Consider the following 24,813-nt stretch of genomic DNA (forward strand, 5'->3'; position numbering starts at 1 on the left):
CTCCAATAATAGAGCAAAAGGGAGGAGCAATTCAATAGCTTTGTCTTGTTCTTCTCAGAGGAACAAAGTGAACAAGTGAGAGCGCTGACTGGTCCTAAAATGTTAAAATACAAAAGTGCAAACCCAGTGTTTAATAAACAGTTTGATTACACAGTATCAACCTCTTAAACTTGTGAGATGTTTCAATGGAAACAGAAGTTTGTTGCAAAAAAAAAAAACCTCACCAACACATTATAGTGCTATTATAACAAGTTGGATGTACAAACTTTGTTTCATAAACTACCTAACGGCTAGTGTCCCCTTTATTTTACTACAGACCCCCCTTTTCCTTGAAATAAAGACATGGGGAAATATTTACTAAACTGTGAATTTGAAAAAGTGGAGATGTTGCCTATAGCAGCTGTCGAAGTCGTATAATTAGATGAAAGAAAGTATATTTATTAATATTGTTTTACCGTGCGATTGCGATCAGTACGCCACGTGTTACTTGTCATGGTGCGAACGCACGATAAAACACGCATGCATACACTTACACATACATTTATTTATATATTTCATATTCATAATGGTTCCATTCCACAGTCGTTTATGAGCAGATGGTATTTGGTTTATAGTTATATATATTATAAGGTTATATCTACACTTTAGTGATATTTAAGGTTCAAGTTACAGGAAACGTTTAGTATCATTCTAATCCCAATTTATTCGCAGACATCCGGTGCAATCGCCAAACAGAACGCACATTGCGTATGGTAGTTATAGATTGTAGGGAATAAATGATTAGAATGATATTGTCTCTGTAGTGTAAATAGACTAGTTTAAACTGGATTTTGGGTGGGAAAATTGGAGTACATCCCCTGGAGAGCTGACCCCCACCTTTGGATATTTTCGTTTGAACTGGCCTATGACCTGCATTACACTGGATCCTCCTGAAGCCTGGACCTATAGAAGCAAGTCACATCATCTGTATTGTTTTCTCTGTATCACTGAGTGTATATATACAGCTCCCTGGGACCAGCTAAGACAGTCATCACTGACCACAGTCTTCTGGACTGAAGGACTGTCTAGCTGGATCCAGGAGAGAGCGCAGCGTATGTATTTGGTATCGGCTGTATTGTACTTGTTTATGGAACTGCTAAACCTTTTTGTTTTTTTGCTAAATAAATTGTTTGTGCTTTGGAACCACATAAGTCGCTTAGACAATGCTTTTTAAGGAACAATGAAATTACTTTAATACAACCAATCAGATTTTACTTGTTATTTTGTAGAATATACTAAATAAATGATAGCTAGAATCTCTTTTTCAAACCCGCTGTTTAGTAAATCCCATGAAGGGACCTTCAATGCCTCTTGGCTGGCGATTCCAGGCCCTGGGCATCCCATCCCATATAGGTGCACTCTTATATATATGGATATGCAGTTGCAGACAGGACACTTTGTATGCTGCACGGCCGTGCATTATATTTGCCATGATGTGGGCACAGACTCTCCTAATATATGTTAGGCAGCCTCCGGTCACCTTCTCTATAAGTTTAAGGGACTTATATAGTTTGGGCACGCAGCTACTGATGCTGCGTCTGCTCCGTGTCACAGTCTGACTGGAAGTAACGGCATGAAAGCCGAACTTCTGGTTTATGGGGTCTGGGAATGTGCATTAGCACAAATCGGACATTGGAGTCCTAGACCACTGGGGATTACAGTGGTTGCCATAGCAACCCATTAAGGAGACAGAGCAAAGCGCTCCTATACTAACAGGTCCTACACTGACCTATATGCTTTAAACACCATTAAAATGCAGTTAAAAATCATATGCACTCACCTCCCAGGTATATAGGGGTTTACATCTAGCAAGGGCTGGCTTGTGAGCCACACCCAAATGTGCCTTAAATAGGCTTGAGGGATAGCTGCTATGACAATAAGGCAATATCTTGAAACAAAGCCAGAGAAAAAACAAGCGCGCTTGGTATATTCCATATAATATATGGTACCAGTTGCGTGGCAATAAGCCTGCACTCGGTATATCCCATATTATATATGGTACCAGCTGCGTGGCAATATAAATGCCCATATACGTATACAAAACAAAAAGACAGTTCTCAGTGTTTATCTCTAACATTGCATATCTGTGTGTATCTAGCAAAATGAAAACATGATTAGTTCATATTTTGATGAAAATATTTAAGCCTGCATCCCAGCGTCAAGGGCACCTCATTATATGCAGGTCCTACACTGACCTATATGCTTTAAACACCATTAAAAGATTTAAACTGCATTTTAATGGTGTTTAAAGCATATAGGTCAGTGTAGGACCTGCATATAATGCAAACTGTCCCCGTACCAATGTAAAGGTGAAAAAGAAGTTTATCTGATTTATTGCTACAGACACCTCCAAACCTAATTTTTGATCCGGAGTATAACCTCATCAACGTCATCAAACATAGTAGGCCAACATGGTGTAAAACATTTAAAACATAATTGTAATAGGTATAACATAGGTTTTGCATAAATATAACATTAAAAAGCAAGAGAGCTTCAGCATGTGGATGGGAATGAAAGTTCCAGTTCAAAGGACATCCCTATACTCCATCAGAAGCCAAATAGAGCAGCTAACAGTAGGAGAAAACATCCCCTAGCAAGGTCTTTTGGTGCCCTCTCTTGATCGAAAATGAAGTGTTTTGTTGACTGAGGTCCAGTATTCTAGGTGTTTATTCCTCTGAGAATGATACTGGGGGGTTGGGAGGGACTATTTAAATCAGTTTTGTAATACATTTTGAAATGTTATTTATTTTCTATTACACGTCTCAAAACTATTGGGATTCTCAAATGTAGATGCTGCACAAGACTATATATTATTTATTAACAAATATTTTGGTCCCTTGTTTCTTAAGGCTCGCACAGTGCCGTCTTTTGCACTCGCCATCTTTGGACGGGGTTGGCTGAGACTTCCCTGATGTCTATGAACATGCAGATGTGTATGCATCCTCAGAGGGGCAGACAGTTCTACTTGTTTTGTTAAGCCTTTGTCTTTAGGGCTTAATTATTTTCTGATTATGTCCCAATCCATCTTTGATTCTTCAGAGGTCCTACACAAGCTTTAAATTAATAATATTGCAAGACTAAGGAAAAGTGGTGAATGCTTCCAAAAGCTTTTATCTTTGAAATGTGAGTGATGTGAATCCAATGTAACCATATTCTGGATAAATTGATAATTATGAATACTGTAGACATTATTGAAATAAGCTTATTAGGAATTCTTACAATTTTCACCTGAGGAGACCTGTACCTGGCCAATGACAAAAGCTGGAATTACAATGGATATATTCACCCTGTGTCAATTAAAGTATGAAACTTAAAACATTTTTTTTATTAAAAATGTAAGATCGCTTATTGATTATATACAGTTCAGAAGATATTATTTAAGATGCAAATATACTGAACTAGCAAATGCTTACAATTTCAGTTAAATCTCATGTAAAAAGTGAAAATAAATGTCCAAGTATGTCGGGGTACACTCTGAATACATTAATGACAGTGACGGACCGTAGTATATTCCAGGAATATGCAGTTCTTTCCTTTTATTTAGGAAAACGTTAATGGGTCTATTTACAAAGTTGCGATGAGCCATACAATCGGGGAAAACAGCCGTTTTCTCCGTAAAAAATGGCCATGGCTTCTCATGGCATTATTTACTAAGGATTCCTGCCATAACCCATTTAACATTATCATCTTCTGTCGCAGAGAAAGGGGGAATTTCGCATTGCATCAGGTCAGGGTTTTATTACATACCTGCTTTATACTATATACTACATTATGTGTTGCAGCGTTATGATGCGATGCATGAAGTGCCAACCGCAGGTCACTAGCGTGAAAGTTACTGTATTAACGGTAATAGGTTTAACACTGATTTCTGCTGGCGGCGCATGGAGCTAAAAGTCGGCATTGATATTACCGTATTAACTGTAATAATGCACACTATTACCGTAATATCGATAATAGTGCGCATTACTTTTGTCAGTAATGTGGCCAATAGAATTCCCCCATTAGTGTCAACAGTTTTTATGAAATTTTTTCGTGAGGACCTTGTTGCCTACTCCCATAAGGACCGAGTCCAAATATAATATATATATGCGACACAATTTAAACAATCCCCCTCACTTCTCTTACTATACAGCAATATATGGCTCTCCAGCTGTTGTGGAACTACTAGTCTCAGCTTGTCCTGCCAGCCAGCCATTTGTAGAATCTAGAGGAAACACCTACAGTTGTGCAATATATTTATCATGTGTATGATGACGACAGAGGCATTAAGTAATGTACATGTGCTAGAGTGATAAATAGACAGAGCATGACTGCGAGCACATGATCCCTCTCGGTGACTCAGCTGGAAGTGACTGCAGAACAATACAGACTCATTCTTACAGATCTGGCAGCAGCACCCAGTCACTCCCACCAGCTGCTCTCTGCTCTTCTAGCTCTAGCATTTACATTACACAAATACATTTATAATGAAAGTAAGAAGGATCTGGTTTGGCCCGATTCCCTTACAGGATACTACAATTTTAATTTGTAGTATTCTAGAATAGCATTTCTAGAATAACCTTTTATGATATTGTATAGTAAATGAATGTGATGAAAAAACTAGCTCAAGGCCACAAACTCCTGATCTCCAGTCATTATGGTGACTATGGGGGGTCTATTCATGACCAATCGCAATTTGCTCACGTTATTATCCCCAGGGGTAGAGGGGCGTGTGAGGGCAAAACTCCGTGAATTGCATCAATTTGGCCCCACCCCCTAAATGGACATAACAATTTTAGCCTACTACAACGGAGGGGCGGGCCACAATAAGACGTGAATCGTGTCACTAAGCTCCACCCCCACTCACTTCACTAACAAAGTGGTCAGGATCTGGGAGGTTGCCCTTATCTCTAGGGAGTCCAGGAAGGGGGGAGAACATAGATCCCTCTCCTGTGTTGCTCACCCCTAAGATATAACAGCTAACACCATCAAGGTCAAGCTCCAGTTAGCTTGATAAATAAGTGTATAATTGCAGTCCCAATAGACACCTATAGGGACTGGATTTGCAATTGATGAGGCTGAGACCGCAGCAGATGTAGGCAGGGCCGGATTAACCATAGGGCTAACTGGGCTACAGCCCAGGGGCCTATGGCCTCCAGGGGGCCCTTCAAAGTGCTCAGCAGCAGTATTGATTGGTCGGGGGCGCCCCCGGCTCGGATCACGGGGGGGGGGGGGGGCCCTCACAGGGGAATGGAGGGCCATTCCCTTAATCCGGCCCTGGATGTAGGAGATCTCTAATTAAATATAGCCTTGAAACTTGAAAAGGTAGCAATCCCTGAAAGCTGCAGTTTGAATTTAAATCTCTTTGGAGGTTCAAAAATAGACCCCAAAGTATTGTGTCCTCTTCTGTCCAGGAAGTGGCTGTGAATGACGACAGTGTCCAGTGCTTTCTCCCAGTTCAAGTGATTACAACTCCCAGGCACAGTGTAATACATACAAGAGTGAATAGGCTAATAATATGTGTGTGATGCAGGGGACAGACTAGTTATATGGGAGTAATATGTGTGTGATGCAGGGGACAGGCTAGTAATATGGGAGTAATATGTGTGATGGAGAGGACAGGCTTGTAGTATGTGAGCAGTGGCAGATCCAGGGGGGGGGGCGATCGGGGCATTCGCCCCCCCAGCAGCAAAAACCTAGGTCCCAGCCGCCGATTAAAACGGGAGGGGCGGGGCTAAGCACGAGCGGAGGGCGGGGCTAAATGTGGGCCAACTAATCAGAGTGGTCCCAGCCGGCGACCACAAAGGGAAGGGGCGGGGCCAATTGCGGGCGGAAGGCGGGGTTAACGCAGGCCAGCCAATCAGAGCAAAGGAGGGGCGTGATTATGCAAAATCGCCCCCCCTAAACATAAAGTCTAGATCCGCCCCTGTATGTGAGTAATATGTGTGATACAGGGGACAGGCTAATAATATGTGAGTAATATGTGTGATGGAAAGGACAGGCTTGTAGTATGTGAGTAATATGTGTGATACAGGGGACAGGCTTGTAGTATGTGAGTAATATGTGTGATGGAGAGGACAGGCTTGTAGTATGTGAGTAATATGTGTGATGGAGAGGACAGGCTTGTAGTATGTGAGTAATATGTGTTATACAGGGGACAGGCTTGTAGTATGTGAGTAATATGTGTGATGGAGAGGACATACTAGTTATATGGAAGTAATATGTGTGATGGAGAGGACAGGCTTGTAGTATGTGAGTCATATGTGTGATGGAGAGGACAGGCTTGTAGTATGTGAGTCATATGTGTGATGGAGAGGACAGGCTTGTAGTATGTGAGTCATATGTGTGATGGAGAGGACAGGCTAGTAATATGGGAGTAATATGTGTGATGGAGAGGACAGGCTTGTAGTATGTGAGTAATATGTGTGATACAGGGGACAGGCTAGTAATATGTGAGTAATATGTGTGATGGAGAGGACATACTAGTTATATGGAAGTAATATGTGTGATGGAGGGGACAGGCTTGTAGTATGTGAGTAATATGTGTGATGGAGAGGACATACTAGTTATATGGAAGTAATATGTGTGATGGAGAGGACAGGCTTGTAGTATGTGAGTCATATGTGTGATGGAGAGGACAGGCTTGTAGTATGTGAGTCATATGTGTGATGGAGAGGACAGGCTTGTAGTATGTGAGTCATATGTGTGATGGAGAGGACAGGCTTGTAGTATGTGAGTCATATGTGTGATGGAGAGGACAGGCTAGTAATACGGGAGTAATATGTGTGATGGAGAGGACAGGCTAGTAATATGGGAGTAATATGTGTGATGGAGAGGACAGGCTTGTAGTATGTGAGTAATATGTGTGATACAGGGGACAGGCTAGTAATATGTGAGTAATATGTGTGATGGAGAGGACAGGCTAGTAATATGGGAGTAATATGTGTGATGGAGAGGACAGGCTTGTAGTATGTGAGTAATATGTGTGATGGAGAGGACAGGCTTGTAGTATGTGAGTAATATGTGTGATGGAGAGGACAGGCTTGTAGTATGTGAGTAATATGTGTGATGGAGAGGACAGGCTTGTAGTATGTGAGTAATATGTGTGATACAGGGGACAGGCTAGTAATATGTGAGTAATATGTGTGATGGAGAGGACAGGCTTGTAGTATGTGAGTAATATGTGTGATGGAGAGGACAGGCTTGTAGTATGTGAGTAATATGTGTGACGGAGAGGACAGGCTTGTAGTATGTGAGTAATATGTGTGATACAGGGGACAGGCTAGTAATATGTGAGTAATATGTGTGATGGAGAGGACAGGCTAGTAATATGTGAGTAATATGTGTGATGCAGGGGACAGGCTTGTAGTATGTGAGTAATATGTGTGACGGAGAGGTAAGTTAGCAATGACCAGCTTATAATTATCACAATTAGTATACATCCATATTTTACTATGTATGATGGTACGTTACTTGACAAATTTTGGGCAGCTCACAAATTATTTGTTCTAACAGTCTTGGTCCTAAAATTTTAGAGAATTTGTCGAGGACTGAAGTAGATATTCTATATGTTGCAGCTGTTGACATTTGGCTGCTTTAGGCCATATACCCATTTGCATTTTACATGCACTTATTAGTAGTAGTAAAAACCAACCTTCCGACTCTCCACAGAATGTCTGGGAGACTGCCGATGTAGCTTACAATCTCCCTCATACCAATCAGAACTGAGAAGTATTGGGCAGAACCCAGTGTTAACATGCTCTGCCCACAAGATTCATGGCATAACAATGCAGTGGGCGGAGCATGACACAAATCACATTGTCATGCCACAGTGTGCAAAGTATGATGGCACAAACTGTATGTGCTCCAGCCTCACATTCCCTGGGTTGGGAACTCAAATGAGTCGGCAAGCAGGGCAAGTCACACATCAAGCACAAACATATTTTATATGTGTTTTTACTAGCGTCTGTGGGCTTCCAAATGCGTTTATAGCTGGAAAAACTTGTAAACAGAATAAGTAGCATTCTCAAAAAAACACTTCCCCAATTTACTGAAACAATATAAAATCACCAATGGGTATGAAAACATTAGAAATAATGGTTTCTAGTGTTAGACCTGCTTAGATGCATTTTGCAAACATTAACAATGCAGTTAATAACTCCGGTAGGTACGAAGCCTAACATGAGTGTGAAATTTCGACTGTGATACTGATGTTTAGGCTGAGCGATAGAATCATACAACCTGTGACTGGCTTCAGTTAGGGACAATTAAAAAAAAAAAAAAAGAAAAAAAAGGAACAATAACACTACCACCATCATCATTAATTTATATAGCGCCACTAATTACGCAGCGCTGTACAGAGAACTCATTCACATCAGTCCCTGCCCCAATGGAGCTTACAGTCTAAATTCCTTAACACACAGACAGACAGAAACACAGACTAGGGTCAATTTGACAGCAGCCTACTAGTATGTTTTTGGAGTGTGGGAGGAAACCGGTGCAAACCCACGCAAACACGGGGAGAACATACAAACGCCACACAGATAAGGCCATGGTTGGGAATTGAACTCATAACCCCAGTGCTGAGAGGCAGAAGTGCTAACCACCAAGCCACCGTGCTGCCCAATATATTGCGATATGGCATTTACACCTCTCTGAGCAGGATAGATGTATCTATTTATTATTTTCCTTTGCATTTCAAACTATTCATTTTGTTTGTGCAATTTTTATTTATATACATGTGTTCTACATACTTTATACACTGGCACTATTGACTCTATGCTGTAAATTCCCCATACAAAATATGTCTCATGTTTATTATAAAATGCAATCCCAAAACTGAGTTTATTTTTGTAAACGGATAAACTCTTTAACAATTTTTTTTATTAAAAAATTATTTAAAAGGGGTGTACTGACCATGGTATTGATGGATAGTTGAGCATACATTGTAATGTCTAAAAACAAAACTCTTTACTGACATCTTGGGAACATCTTAAGTCTTATGCAACCAGCATAACTTCTATACAGCAATATGTAGAATTCTAATGAACTGTAACATTGGTAAACAAAACAGCGCAGCATAGCAAAACATATTAACAGATCTTAAAAATAATTTCCAGGCACCCTTGGCTACAGGATATGTGATATACACATATGTGAACATTCCCCTTAAATGCTCCTCTTTAAGTCATTTTAACTTACAAAACATAAGCAACCCCTGACTCTTCAGCTGTTATGTAACAGCATAGCCTGACAGCTGTCTGTCTGAGACTTGTAGTTCCCCAACAGCTGGTCACGTATTGCTAAGCCTGGAGCAGGGATAAGAGCATGCACTGAGAGACCTATTCAGCAGCAAAAACAAGGTTATATTGGGCAATTTGTCAATATTAAAAATCAAGCAAACCCCTGACAAGTATAGGAATATCCCTGGAGGTCAGGGACAGAACAGCTCTATGCACTAAGAAGAAACAGACTCACACACACAGGGGGAAGCAGTTTATCTAGGTAATAAAAAAACACTGTAAAGCAGCCTGCTCATCCCGCGCATGCGCAGCGCATGAGTAACGCTTTGCCCCCGAATGTTGCCCCCACCCTCTCCACTGAGCATGTGCAAAACCCAATGTAGCTGAGGGAGCGTCACCAAATTCCATTCTCAGCAGCAGCCTGGAGATCCAATGACAAGTTCTTCCCTCCAGCCGTTCTCTTTGTGTCCTTCCATGTTACATTGTTGCAGTTAATGTCAGTCTAGGTGAAGAACGCTGTTGCTGCTCCGGTGCTCACCTCCCTGCGACTGCAAATCGCTGTGTGGACAGGCAATGTAGTGGCCAGCTTCATTTCCCAGCATGCTCAGTGGAACAGGCAGCCCTGTGGAGATCTGATGCTTTGGTAGAAGGGGAGAGGAGCAGGGACAGAGTGACAACCAGGAATCCCCACTTCTGGCATCATAGACATCAGATCAGACCTCACCCACACCTGGGGGAGCAGCCATGCCTCTCTTCACATCTAACCTCTTTGATCCTGATGTAGGTAAGGTACCAACACCCCATCCTCTCAGCCCCTGAGTCTTTGTCTACAACTTCTGGGGTATCAGCCTCTCCTTCCTTGGACTGGATGTGTGTGATCTGTACAGTCATTATGTAACACTGAGAGTGCAGGGTTGTAATGTGTGTAACACTGTGTCATTGTTACTGGGGCTGTATGAAGGGTCAGTCATGGTGAGGCTTAGGGAGGTCTTGTTCTGCTATATACAGAAGAGTTCAGTGTCTCCAGCAGACACAAAGAAAGACTATAAATAAGTCAGCACTGCAATTGTTAGGGGGAAAAAAATAATCTCCATTTAGAATCAGTCCCAGGAGATGGAGGGAGCTCATTTTTAACAGGCTGAATCATTGATATAATGAATGGGAGAGAGAGCACAGAGCAGCACCAAGAGGTTTGTCCTGCTATTGAGAAGCTGGAATTAACATTACAGGGCACCATAAGGAAAGTAGGGTGCAAAATAGTCAGCAGTCCATGCACAAATAGGTATGTAACTGCTATGTTTCTGGATGTTACAGCGTTAAAGGAGGATGGACAACTTTTATACCTCTTGTTTTCTATTAACTGTTTACTATTAATCTTTACCTGATTCACAGTGGATGAAGCCATTTTGTGGGCTGAGCAACACTGGTTTCTAGTGAATTTATAGGCTGCCCACTCAGTGATGTCACTGGTTTCTAGTGCATTTATAGGCTGCATACTCAGTGATGTCACTGGCTTCTAGTGCTTTTATAGGCTGCCCTCTCGGTGATGTCACTGGCTTCTAATGCATTTATAGGCTGCCCTCTCGGTGACATCACTGGCTTCTAGTGAACTTATAGGCTGCCCTCTCGGTGATGTCACTGGCTTCTAGTGCATTTATAGGCTGCACACTCTGTGATGTCACTGGCTTCTAATGCATTTATAGGCTGCATACTCAGTGATGTCACTGGCTTTGAGTGCTTTTATAGGCTGCCCTCTCGGTGATGTTACTGGCTTCTAATGCATTTATAGGCTGCCCTCTCGGTGACATCACTGGCTTCTAGTGAACTTATAGGCTGCCCTCTCGGTGACATCACTGGCTTCTAATGCATTTATAGGCTTCCCTCTCGGTGATGTCACTGGCTTCTAGTGCATTTATAGGCTGCACACTCTGTGATGTCACTGGCTTCTAGTGCATTTATAGGCTGCTCACTCAGTGATGTCACTGGCTTCTAGTGCATTTATAGACTGCACACTCAGTGATGTCACTGGCTTCTAGTGCTTTTATAGGCTGCACACTCAGGAATATTGTGCAGTCAACAAAATGGCTGCCTCCATTGTGTGTAGGTGATGGGTGCCCTGTAAAGCTTTTCTTTTCCTAGTATGTACCCTGCTCATAAAACATACTGTTCTTTAATTGTCATCTACTTGTTACAATGTAATGTCTTACACTCTTATAGTTAAGTTGGAGTTCACAGACAACTGGAATATTAAACTAGTTGTTTGTTTTTAAAACAGTTTTCTGTAAAGTTTAAAAACTTCACCCTTAAAGTCATTAATTTAAATCCCTCCTTTCTTTCCTACCCCCTGTACTTTTAACCTGTGACTGATTATGCTGCTGGCTATTAGCAGAGCATTGCATTATAGTGCCATATGTTACAGAATTTTCTTTTTCCTGGAGAAAGTAAGCCTCCTTGTTAGGCAGAATATTGTAAAATTGTATTGTTTTTTTATACTCAAACTTACATTTACTGGTTCTGATTACTTAGTATGTGTGATCATTTCTTTAACAGCACAAAATATTTTTTACAAACTGAATATTTAAACTAAAGTTCCTTTTGGGGTCTGGATGGATATGTATGCTCTTTATCAGTGGTATAGGTTAAAATATAATATAATACTTGGCAGATCATGTATAAATCGTTCCCAGTGATTGTATGTATCTTTAGGCCATTTTTAAATGTTGTAGTCATATTTACTCTAAAAAGTACATTGTATGTGTCTACTATACCAGAAAGGAGAACACTCAATGAGGTTTTTTTTTAACAAACATGTGGCATCAACCCATAACAACCAATTAATACATTTGCTTTAATTATTGCACTACACCAATAAAAAAATGAGGGGTAAATTTATCAAGCTGTGGGTTTCAAAAAGTGGAGATGTTGCCTATTGCAACCAATCAGATTCTAACTGTCATTTAGTAGAATGTAGTAGCAGCTTGATAAATTTACCCCTTAGGCCTAGATTTGCTAAGCTGCGGGTTTGAAAAAGTGGGGATATTGCCTATAGCAACCAATCAGATTCTAGCTTTCATTTATTTAGTACCTTCTACAAAATGACAGCTAGAATCTGATTGGTTGCTATAGGCAACATCCCCACTTTTTCCAACCCGCAGCTTAGTAAATCTAGCCCTCAGTGTTGATTGGTTGCTATGCTTTATTGCACATTTTGAATCTATATTGGTAAATAAACTCCAGTTAGGAAATACAAAATACCTGAGACTTTTATGTATGAATACTTGGTTTGTAATTTGTGCTTTTATCTACATATGAAATATGTTTGTCATGATAAGCTTAGAACCTGAGAATTGTCAATATTAATAAACACTGGGTTAATTGCTATTGATTAAAACTGGATGTATTTACCACTGTATCTAGGATATGTCCCTTCTGCAGAAATCTTGAGTTGAAGCATTAAGTTTAAATATTACTTACAAAATTAAAAGCAAGGGTAGCAAATTAAAGTTGAATTCAGGGAACAGTCTCCTCTAGGAGCAAGGAGGAGACATCTACCTAAATTACAAAAACTGTTTCGCCTTAGTTCTAAAACCTGACTTTCAAAATATGTGTAAATTTGAGTGACCTTTTTCCATAATCTTCAGCTAGCAGCTTAAGTTGTACCTGTGACCTGCATGGTAGAAGCAGTCTACCAGTATCCATGACAATGGAGCCTATCCGTTATGCTGGAACTGGTGACTGTCATTAAGGCTGCGTTCTTGTGAATATTGATTCATCCAGATAATGTCTACTGTGTGTAGGTGATAACTGGACATTAATGAATAACTTACAACAATCTCTACTGGTTTATGGTACCCAAAGCTAATGCATTGTGGCTTTAATAGCCCTTATAGAAAGTATCTGTGTTTTTAAAGGGACATGTTACTGAAAAACATACATGTTTTATAAACAACATGTCCAATCCTGTTGATTATAACAAGGCTATTCTCAAGTCTGAAAGTCGCTTAATTTAAATGTTTATAGATTGATGAACTCATCCAAGCTTTCTGACGTTTTTCACAATCATTTTGGCCACTAGAGGTCACTGTTATTAAGTTGTACTGATGGATCATTTTTGACGGCATAAGAAACCCAACAAAAATATACATAAAATTAAACACATTTTATAAACAGGACTAATTGTATGCTGGTGGCACATGGACTCTTTCTACGCTCGCCAACTATCTGCCCCCTGAACCAATCCTTTATTCTCTCCTTTTGCCTGCACGTTACTGGGTTCCCATCACAGAATTCAGATATGCTTTATGAACCATGAAGGCCGACTGACTGAGGGAGCCTAGAAAAGCAATGTAGAGACAAGCAGCCCTGAGAGCTGCTAAGATATAGCTGTGTCTTTAAAAATTAGAGAATGAAAATATGAGGGTGCACAAGTAATTATTATTAAAGATGTTTTTCTTTAAGAACCAGATCTCTATTATATTACTTTTCCCTTCAAATTTTCATGACACTTTTGGGCAAAGATTATTCTGTATAAAGAGCCTAATTTCACTACAAATTGGCATCAGAGTGGAAGTGTTATTCTACAAAGGTCTAATAAAATTATACTATATGGAAACATAAAAGAGCGATTTGTTATGGAAAATGGTAGATTACTTACCTGACAGCAATAACTAAAGACATCACTCATACCAAGCAGTAACTCAAGTCATCACCTTTTAGACATCAAATATTATTATATATCACATTATAAGATGATCATCGGCTATTTATATAGACAGTAATTCCGCAGAGCTGTACAGAGAACTCACTCACGCCAGTCCCTGCCCCATTGGAGCTTACAGTTTAAATGACTTAACATGCACACATACTCACACACAGATTAGAGTCAATTTCATAGCAACCAATTAACCTACTAGTATGTTTTGGAGTGTGGAGGAAACCAGAGCACCCAGAAGAAACCCACGCAAACACGGGAAGAACATACAAACTCCACCCAGATAAGGCCATGTTCGGGAATCGAACTCATGAACCCAGTGCTGTGAGTCCAGCAAGTCACCTCTAATAGATGTGTTGAAATCTGGCTCCATTACTCACATTGAAAATTAATTATTGATAAGAGCACTACTTAAATCCTCAAACAACATTGTCTTTAGAGGCTGTGCAGTGTCCAGCATATCAGTATCTGTTCCTTGCTCAGTTTATTTATTTATTATTTTTTTTCAACATGCTTCAGTTGAGACAGGATGGAGTGTCATGATCTGTTAGTACAAGGTGTAACTCCATAAGATTCCATCCACAACTTGCCCGCAGGCTCCGTGACTTGTCCATGACTAGTGTTGCTTGTGTACTATCGATAGCCTACCACATTTCTTTTTAGATGTTACATTAGATACCAAGCCCTGTGCTTAAACTTGGGCATCAATTGGGACATATCATTTTGTGTGGTTATATAAGCAAATAAACTTTCCATTTCTTAGTGCGTTCAGTTTTGTTCATTACCGCATCAGTTTTATATATGAGTTTCCACAAAAGATGTTTAGCAAGCCACTATTTCACATTAAAATATATTTAAGGATGTACATTGCTAAGCTGAATAATATATTATAAATTATTTTATATACATATTATATGTATGTGTATATATGTATATGTATGTGTGTATATATATATATATATATATATATTATAATAGAATACATTTATACTTAAAGTAAATATGTCGATTATGCAGTCTGCCACTACCTTGAGCAGATTAACATATTAGAAGGGAGGTGCTCATCTAACTAAACAAGCAGATAATTCTACAACTTTTATTAAATAAGAAACAAACATAGTGTGTACCAAAAAAGATTACAAATATTATATTTTGACATAATATTATTACAATTGCTTACTTGGCTCTTCTTGAAGCGACAATTAATTAGCCTTTATCGTCTCCTCTGTACTACATTAATCACAGCTAATTGCCATCGGTTGCTATGCATTCCTACACATTTGCTGTTTTGCATTTTGAAAACCCAAGCAAGTCATCTTCCATTATCCCTGGTGTGGCCACTAGGGGCACAATTCATTTGTAGTGTATGAACGGAAAGAATAATGACAGCTCTCAGGCATGTTGCAATCCCATTAAAAAATGAGGTGTATTTTTTACATAAATTACTGTGGCAGACTATAAAAATAATGCTGTTATTAACCATTTCCATTGTTCTTTACTTTAGGCTGCTATTAATGATGTATAATTCTGCACAGGGTCATGGAATACCATGGCAACCACAGTTACATGACACATGATGTAATGTGTAGAGAGGCTTTGGAACACCCCTCTGACCTTTGTCTGCTTTGTGTACTGTAAAATCCTCCCACCTCCATTCCCCTTCCTCTGCCTTTACTTGACATGCTGACAGCTGCGAGCCTGTGTAACTGGCTACCATATTTTGTAAACTCCAGAGAGATTTTGACTGCTAAGAAAAATGAGATTCATGCTTAAAAGGTACTTTACTTGCTATTTAAAGACAAAATAAAACTTTTATTTGACATTTGCTGACCTAATAAGTACAAATATGCAAATCATTTCTCCTCTAATTACAGTATAAATTAAAGTTCTTGACACAAAATGAAAGTAGCCCCCAATCGGTAGTATAATTTTCCTTTTAATCTGTCAAACATTAAAAATATGTTGACTTACAAAACACGGGGAGCAATTAGGAACAGCCAGTAATCTAGGACATATTGTTGTATTTGTAGCTGATGTAACAGAATGTATCAGCAGTGTAACTGCTGAGCTCTCCTGCTGAGCTCTGCAGGCATGTCTTGGTAAGTCCACAATTTTAACTAATCCTGTGCAGATGGATCCAAAGGAAAATAAATATATATTGTGTGTACCTTGTAAAATAATTTAACCAAGTGAATAATGGTATTCCATTACAAGCAACTAAAAAAGTGCAGAATTTGGCCTCTGGTAATGTGCTGTCTTCTTGAATATGTGAAGATACCAGAAGAACTTAATTAAAAAAAAAATATATATATTAATAATCACTTGGTAACAAATGAAAAATCACTCCTAAATATGTCCACACAAAACCTCTAAAAAAAAGCGGAGGTGGTTGCCAAAGCAACCAATCAGATTCCAGCTATCATGTATCAAGAGCATTCTAGAAACTGATAGCTAGAGTCAGATTGGTTGCTATGGGCAACATCTCCACTTTAGTGAGTTTTAGTAAAGATACCCTTTTGTGTGCTTCACTGGTCATTCCCCAAAAATGGTAAAGGGTTGCAAACAGGATATTCCTGGATATATATATATATATATATATATTAATACAAATATAGACACAGTTGGCGCTCCACTAGATAACTGGATACAACAAATTTATAACTTGTATGAAAATAAGTCCCGTATGTACAGGTGGCTGCACCACTTCAAGACCTGGTAGGTTAGTCCAGATATATATCAAATAGTTCCAAAAGAGAATATGAAGTAGGCGCCTTAAATATATTCAATATATGCGTACCAGAAAGAAGGATTATAGCAGACACTTCAACAACCGGTTTTGTTAATTAGATGATCCTTCTGGATATCAGAGTCCTCTCATGGAAACAGGGAAAAAACTGAAAAAATCACACAATAGTGTAATCGGGTTTATTTATGTGGAACCCTCCACCAAAGCACTCCAATGCCAATGTGCCTACCAGAAAGAAAAGATATATAAGCTTATCTGTTGTCTTGATATATCCTTATTCCAGATGTGTCCTTCTCCCAAGGTCTGTAAGTAGAGAAACAATTAGGAAATGGCTATTAAAGGTCCACCAAATTTGAATTAATAAATCAATCTTTATTCTGAGATAGATAATATAAACTCATAGTGCAAAACCTTCATTCTAAACTTTGTACACTAAACACGCTCATATAACCTCAAGGACTATGGAGCAGCGTATAATAACATCCTGCGCTCCACAAATCTCTTCTGATGAATGAAACCAAAGAAAGACTTCCTGTTCTATTAAGACTGGTGAACAAATGTCACTTTAATGCATTCTGTGGGGAGCGTCCCTAGGAAACTCGTTGAAGTGATGTTTGTTCATCAGACTATTGTCTGCACTATTGTTTTTTTCTATTCATTTTTTATTTCACTCCATCTGAAGTCCCTTAACATATTCAAGAAGACTGCACTTAAGATATTTCTAAAGACCAAATTCTGCTCTTTTTCGGAGTGTAATGGAATAGCATTATTTACTTATGTATGTTCTTTTAAACAGTTTACATTTATATATTTGTTTTCATTTGGGTTCATCTGCCTCAGATTGTGCAAAGTTATCAAGTTTCACCAGGAGCCTATTGGGGACGTCCTTCAGATCTTGAATTAGTATCGGGAGAGATACTCAGACCAGTAACTGTTCTTGCTAATAATGATATATTGGAAGGTGGGGTCACTGTGCGTTCCTGTAAGACCGTGCGCACTGAGCCACCTGAACTTGCTGAGTATTTGTCATCAAGTCCATAATATTTAATTGTCAAACACAACCACCAGGATAAAAATGGGAACCGGCCAATGAGAGGAGAGGGAAACCATTGTATTGATACTAGCGGGTCTACAAGACGCCTGTTATTTTTTGCCTTCTATTCAGACGGAGCTTCGTTGAAAATATAATTCCTGTGAAAACCAGGAGTTACATTTTGGAACGTACATCTGTAGCAATAACATCGGTATGTGGAAATGTTCACCAGTTGCAGTAAGATCTGCAAGTCTGTACACTGCTGATCACGTTACCGGCACACTGTTCACACAGCTGGGTTTGGCCATGTGAGACCCATCGCTTGAATAAAGAATTTTGTGGCAAGAAGAGAGATCATTGTTCACTAGTCTGTATGTTTGTGACTGTTCACACACGCGTGTGATGGAAATAGAACACTGAATGGTGCATGGTTTCATCTTATACTGATATTTACTGCTCCCTGTCCCTTATATTTTTACAGATGAGGCCCAGCGCCCACATAGAGATGGATGGTTGTAATGGCTATATGATATGCTGGCGCTATATAAATAAATGATGATTGTGCTTCCTTCAGGGCTGCACATATGAAGAGTATCATATAGCACTTATGTGACTATATATTTCACCTTACTGACCCAAATAAACCACTATATTGGATACGCTACTATAGGGCTTAAAGTCAGTAGTCCGTCACAAACATGATTACCCTGCCAGAGAACTCAATATAAATGCGCAGATGCTGCTGTGTCATGGGCTACGTTGGTAATTGCCACCAGGTCTTAAAGTCACCAGCCCTCCACTGAGTGATCCTGATGTTGTGCTGCTCAGAAACCTCATGATGCTTGTAGCACTGTCCAGGCTCTCTGTGTATTCCATGAGGACGCATTAGAGTGTAATAATCCACACATGGCTGTAATACGTAAATAATTCCAGATGTGCATTTTGGCCCCGTGTGAGGTGTTTTATAGATAAAGGAAACAATATGGAGAATGTGCATTTTGAAAAAAGAAAATACAAATGGGATACAGTATTGTCTGTAGGTACCTATCCCCTTCTTAGTGACATTTGATTTAGTTGCATATTCTTTAATTGTACAGTTTACGGTACTGCTGAAGCTTTGATAAAAATGCAAAGTCAGGAGATGCCTCCGAAGGAACAGTCCGTGTTTCTTTTGCTAATGTGTTATTAATTTCAGGCACTTGATACAATAGATTTGTCATTATTTAACAAAAGGCCTACCTTGTCCAGGGGAAGAAATACATTTTCAGTGTGTTTACCGAAACAAACTACAAAGACTTTCTGTACAAACGCAATTATTATTATTATAATTAATTTTTATTTATAGGGCGCCACAAGGTGTCTGTGGCGCCGTCAGGGCCGGATTAAGGGAATGGAGGCCCCTGGGCTAAGGGGCCCTCCATTCCCCGCGAGGCCCCCAATGTGAGCCGTCCGCCGCCCCCCACCCCCCACCCCCCGCGAGGACCCCCCCAAGCACTTACCTGTCAGTGCAGTCCTCCGTCCCGGCGCGCTGTAAGCTCCTTACTGAGGAGATCTCGCGAGAGTTCATGAACTCTCGCGAGATATCCTCAGTAAGCAGACTACAGCGCGCCGGGACGGAGGACTGCACTGACAGTACTCAGCAGCATCGATCGGGCCGGGGGCGCCCCCGCCCCCGACCGATCAATAATGCTGCTGAGGAGTTTGAAGGGCCCCCTGGATGCCCGAGGCCCCTGGGCTATAGCCCAGTTAGACCTCGGGTTAATCCGGCCCTGGGCGCCGTACAGGGACAAAGACAAATTACAATACAAGGTGAGACAGCACAGTACAGTAAACATAAAGCACAGTAACTCAGTAAGCTCAATACACAGCTAGTGAGGGCGGGGGGAGTATCCGCAAATGACGGGGCCCAAAAGGAGGGCGCGGAAGACAGGGAGACCCCCAGAGGGGGGAGGAGGGCCCTCGAGGAGGAGGGCAAAGTAGCTGGAGAGCAGAGTTAGAAGTGGTGGAAACAGGAGGACCGATGGCCCTGCTCAGAGGAGGGTATTAGGATAACTGTTGTGTTATTAGAGGTCGGTCTGTTGAAGAGACAGAAGCACAGTAATTTCATAATACTGAACACTAAAAACACCATAACCGTGAAGAGTAATAATCATGCCACATGCTTATGTTTGTTTAAGGACTGCAAATTATAAATTACTGACATACATTCATATTATGTCAGCTAATACATGTATTGAGCAGAACATAGCGGGGGAGCCATACTGAGAACTTAGAAGTGCCGGCAATTTTTTATACAGGACATCTTGTAATTATTACAGTGTAATATAAATGAGAGGCTCTAGAGTTTAAATAAAGCTGTTTAACAAGTGTTTTCGCTGTAATGCAGCGCTGCCAAGGTGCCAGGCTTACCTGGCATGGGGATATTATGTACAGGAGCTTCTCAGCGCTGAAGTCAGGTTATTGGGAAGGGGCCATAGAAAGTCATTACACATAGGAGGCTTCCTGTCAGTCATCTCATTGTAGGACACTATAACCAGTGACTCCTCCATTGGTTTGTTGGTAACAGAGAACAATAGCCTCTGATTTCAATACTATGTCCAACATCACAAGGTATATAAAGTTTTCCATATATATTTGGGAATGTTATTAGTAGTAAGCAGTGGTCCTTTAAAAACATTTATTACTACTTAGTCTTTTCACCAACTGGTCATCTGAAAAGTGGTAACGTGAATCATTTTTGTTTTGTATGATAGAGAAAGCAACAAGTGAGCTTAACACAGCTGAGGACTGGGGGCTAATCCTGGACCTATGTGATAAAGTTGGACAGTCACGTACAGGGTAAGTGTGAGACCAATCAACTGATTGTCCCCTCTCTATGGAAGTATTGAATTAGCAAATGAATTTTGAGATGTTGAAATTAATAGGTGGATGAAAAACTCGCCTAGATACGTATGGGGATGATCATATGTAACATGTTTTTAGCTACGAGAAAGGGGATAGTTGGACTTTATGTAACCTGGTCTTCTGTTCTTCTTGAGCCATATCTGCTCTAGCAACTGAGTTATGGGATGCAATATTACTTACTTGCCTTAGTGAAGGTTTGTCATATATTAGGTAGCGGGGAAATAAAAGAGGACTCAACACCAGGACATTCTTCATCATCATCATCATCATGATCAACTATTTATATATCGCCACTAATTCCACAGCGCTGTACAGAGAACTCACTCATATCAGTCCCTGCCCCATTAACATACAGAGAGACTAGGGTCAAATTTGATAGCAGCCAATTAACCTACTAGTATGTTTTTGTAGTGTAGGAGGAAACCAGAGCACCCGGAGGAAACCCACGCAAACACAGGAAGTACATGCAAACTCCACACAGATAAGGCCATGGTCGGGAATCGATCTCATGACCCCAGTGCTGTGAGGCAGAAGTTCTAACCACTGAGCCACCGCGCTGCCCCGAAATATAACCCTTCTTCGTTGGCCTAGGATAGAGTGCAGTAACTGCTTCACCAGGCATTCCAACCATACAGCTAGTCAGTGCTGTGATTCTCTACTGCTGTCATCACTTCTGAGTAGGCACAACACTGATGTACGCTGGTAGATGGTGGATAAAGAAAGCTCTGCCCAGCACCAGCAGAGCATTTAGCAAAATACTGAGCTGATTTTGCACGCTAGTCATTCACAATCCAGGTATGTTGGAGGGATTTGCATCAATATTCCATCAATGTTTATTTAATTAAAAAAAGAAAAGAAACTTATTTCAGGTTTCTGAACTTGTCAATATCAAATAAAGTTTCCAAATTGTTTTACCAACTTTTGTTGCTGTGCTGTGCAAAATTCTTTGTACACAAGTACATAAATACTGGTATGAGAGGAAATCTGATTCTAGTCTTTGTTTTGTCCTTTACAGACCTAAAGATTGTCTCCGCTCCATTATGAAGAGAGTGAACCATAAAGATCCTCATGTAGCAATGCAAGCACTTACAGTAAGTCTGTGACGTAATGTGTGGTTTTATCAGACAGCCGCAAAATAACACTGTTAGTAAAAATAAATACTTGTATTGTATGTAATAGAGGAAGGGAAGGAGGATAGATTGAGAGAAAGATGCTTCTTCCTTACTTTTACAAACCTCATATTTTTAAGGGAACAGCCATGGGTAAAACATAGGGGGCCCTGATTCATCAAGGGGCGCGTACTGAGCGTTTGTTATAAAACGCACGTATAGTGGATATATATACGCCCGAATTCAACAAGGAGAGGATGTGAAGATACGTATGGTGATGAACACGGGGGGTCTAGGTCTGTTCTGCTCTACTACAGAAGACACTGTAGGTTGCATTCAATACATATGTGGAATATACAATCACCAAAGAACGCGCAGAAAAAAACCTATTCAATTAGTGTCACCTGTTAATAATAATAATAATAATAATATAATATAGGTATTAATGATAAAACATTTTAAAATAAGAGTGTTGGGTTTGTTTGTATTTTTTTGGCATGAAATGCATTTATTAGTGTGTTATTAATGTCTACTGTACATAAAATACATTTTTACAGTTGCTCCTGATTGCAAACACATGTTATAGCATGCATACACAGCCGTCATCACTTGTAAGTGGCACGTACACTAGACCTGTAGATGGGGCAAGAGATACGACTGAAAAACAAGTACCTGAGAGATGCCCAGAGCTTGATTCGGAGGTTGGCACACCCTCACTGTACATTGACTACGGGCAAACGCCCCGTCCCCACCCTGTTCCCTCCCTGAAATCATAGGCTGCAGTAAGTGTCCTAGTAGATGATTCGCACATGGCTGTGTTCTGTGGCGTACGGCCTGGTTCTGCGCACGCATAGAGTTGTTTTACGGATGGTACGCACAAAATCGACGTTTACATCCCTTGATGAATCAGGCCCAGGATGTGTAGGAGGATTTCCTGTAATTTCTCAAATTAAAGGTGTAAAGTGGCCTCTTTCATATGTATTTATAATTCATATAGTTCAAGTGCCTGAATATTGATGCTGACCGCCCCTCTTTTATTTAATATAAATCTCCTCCAACTTTTTCCATCCAGACTGGTGTTCAATGTCCAGTGTTAATAAAATGTGGCAGTTTTGCCCTCACTAATCTGAACACAATTTGCTCCATTGATCCAGATAACAGTCTAAAGATCATATTTTATGGGGGTACACCTGCACTCGTTCTTACTACAAGTCATTTTGTGTTTCAGCTGCTAGGGGCATGTGTGTCAAACTGTGGGAAGATCTTCCACTTAGAAGTGTGCTCAAGAGACTTTGCAAGTGAAGTTAGCAGTGTTTTAAATAAGGTAAGTGTACCGATGCCAGAGCTCTGTAAGAGTTCAGTACACACTTTGCAATTATATAAACGCTGAAAAGTTCATGGATTATCGTTTTGCTGCAAAGTGACACAAAAAAATATGAATTGGTGGTGATGATGGGGAAATCTTACTGTATGGGAATAGAAAATTATCCTTGTAATAAACTTGCAGTAGATGTATTTTGGGGGAAAAAAATCATTGAAGAATGATTGTAATAAGCATACAGTTATGCTTAAAATAAACACACACAAAATAAACAAAGTATATAATGTTTGTTTAGTGAAACTAAAGATTAAAAAAATTGTTTGTGTGGAATTAAGTGACGTGTTAAACATTTAAATCTTATTTACCTGCTCCCCCCAATCCAGAGAATGGTCTGATGCCCCCAAGGAGGATAGAATGTGACAAAATGTACAAATAGGGGTGGGAAATGGGAGCCTGATCTTCCTGGAACTAGCTAATTATTACTGCATAGCCGAGAATTACAATGTAATCAGTAGAACTGGGGAGCTGTAGTGAGTGTAGTATAGGGTTGAGGTTTACAGCACAGTCTGATTCTGATAACAGTGAGGATCCCCCTATTCACTACAATGAGAGTGCAGGTTATGTGAAGTTGTCACAATATAGACAATTACTTTAATCCTTGTGGACATAGTAACTCTGTTTCCACTGGTGCTATTTGTTTATATATATATATATATATATATATATATATATATATATATATATATATATATATATATATATATAGTAGAACACTGTACTGTGTAAGAAAACTAACATAATAATGTTAGGCAATTGGGACATATCATAATTTTGTAATTATATATAGATACATATATATATATATATATATATATGTTTATTTTCTGTAGTTACCAGCATCTTTTCATAATAATCTTAAAATGCATGATAAATCACACTTAGTAGTCAATAAAAATGAGAATTTTAAGATCCATTTGCAGAATTTGTGGCCTATCCAACAATAAGCATTCTGAGTTGCAGATTACTATAGGCCAGTGGATCCCAAACTTTCTCAGTTCGAGGCACCCCTAGGGTCTTAATAAGGCCCCCCCTATGCCAAAATAATTACCAAGTAGTCCCCCGCTTACTTGCCACCGGCCCTAGCCGCAGCACCTCTGTTAGATCGCCGTGGCACACAGTTTGGGAACCACTGCTATAGGCACATCTTAAGTCTGCCCTGGGGTCCCTACATGTAGTTAATGAGTATATTGTCTCTTTGCCACTGTTGAATATGGATGTCAGCAAACAAAAGATTTATATATTTTTTTTTCTTGTGTGTGTTTAGTCACATAAAGACAGTATGAAATGGCTGTCCATTGTACATGGCAATCAGCCCCCTCCACCTCTGACACAACCCTTAATTTGAAAGTGTATTGAGGTCTCGAGGTCTCACTTGTAGTAAGTATGGTCTGAGCTTGGTGAATGCAGGGCACCGCTATGCCCGTGTGTTCAATGTGAATGATGGATAGATGCTGCATGTCCTATTATCATACATCCATGTACCATCCAGCACTGTCTGCCAATGCTTCTGTGTACTCTTTGTACTTTCTACTTAGAGAACACTGAACCTTTATCTGATTGGTGAACGCAGCTCAGGTCAAACACATCCCAGGCAAAGGGAAAACATCCGTGTGATAGAACAGAAACAACGTGACCACTTGTTATATGTGCTGTTTAATTGCTCGTATAC

At 39.9% G+C, this 24,813-nt stretch overlaps 1 protein-coding gene across 3 annotated transcripts in view; it reads left to right on the forward strand.

The window, feature by feature from the left end:
- Positions 1–9,622: 9,622 nt before the first annotated feature.
- The window catches only part of STAM (signal transducing adaptor molecule), a 37,300-nt gene continuing 22,109 nt past the window's right edge, over positions 9,623–24,813 (forward strand). For 2 of the 3 annotated variants that reach the window (XM_075211915.1, XM_075211917.1), the window contains exons 1-4: positions 9,623–10,044; positions 20,504–20,588; positions 21,670–21,745; positions 22,992–23,087. In XM_075211915.1, the coding sequence (XP_075068016.1) occupies positions 10,005–10,044; positions 20,504–20,588; positions 21,670–21,745; positions 22,992–23,087 (297 nt within the window). In that variant the 5' untranslated portion in view covers positions 9,623–10,004. The remainder of the gene's footprint in view (positions 10,045–20,503; positions 20,589–21,669; positions 21,746–22,991; positions 23,088–24,813) is intronic. The other variant, XM_075211916.1, reaches the window with a different exon arrangement.

The sequence above is a fragment of the Mixophyes fleayi genome, chromosome 5 (genome assembly GCF_038048845.1).
Source record: "Mixophyes fleayi isolate aMixFle1 chromosome 5, aMixFle1.hap1, whole genome shotgun sequence".
NCBI classification, from domain to species: Eukaryota; Metazoa; Chordata; class Amphibia; order Anura; family Limnodynastidae; genus Mixophyes; species Mixophyes fleayi.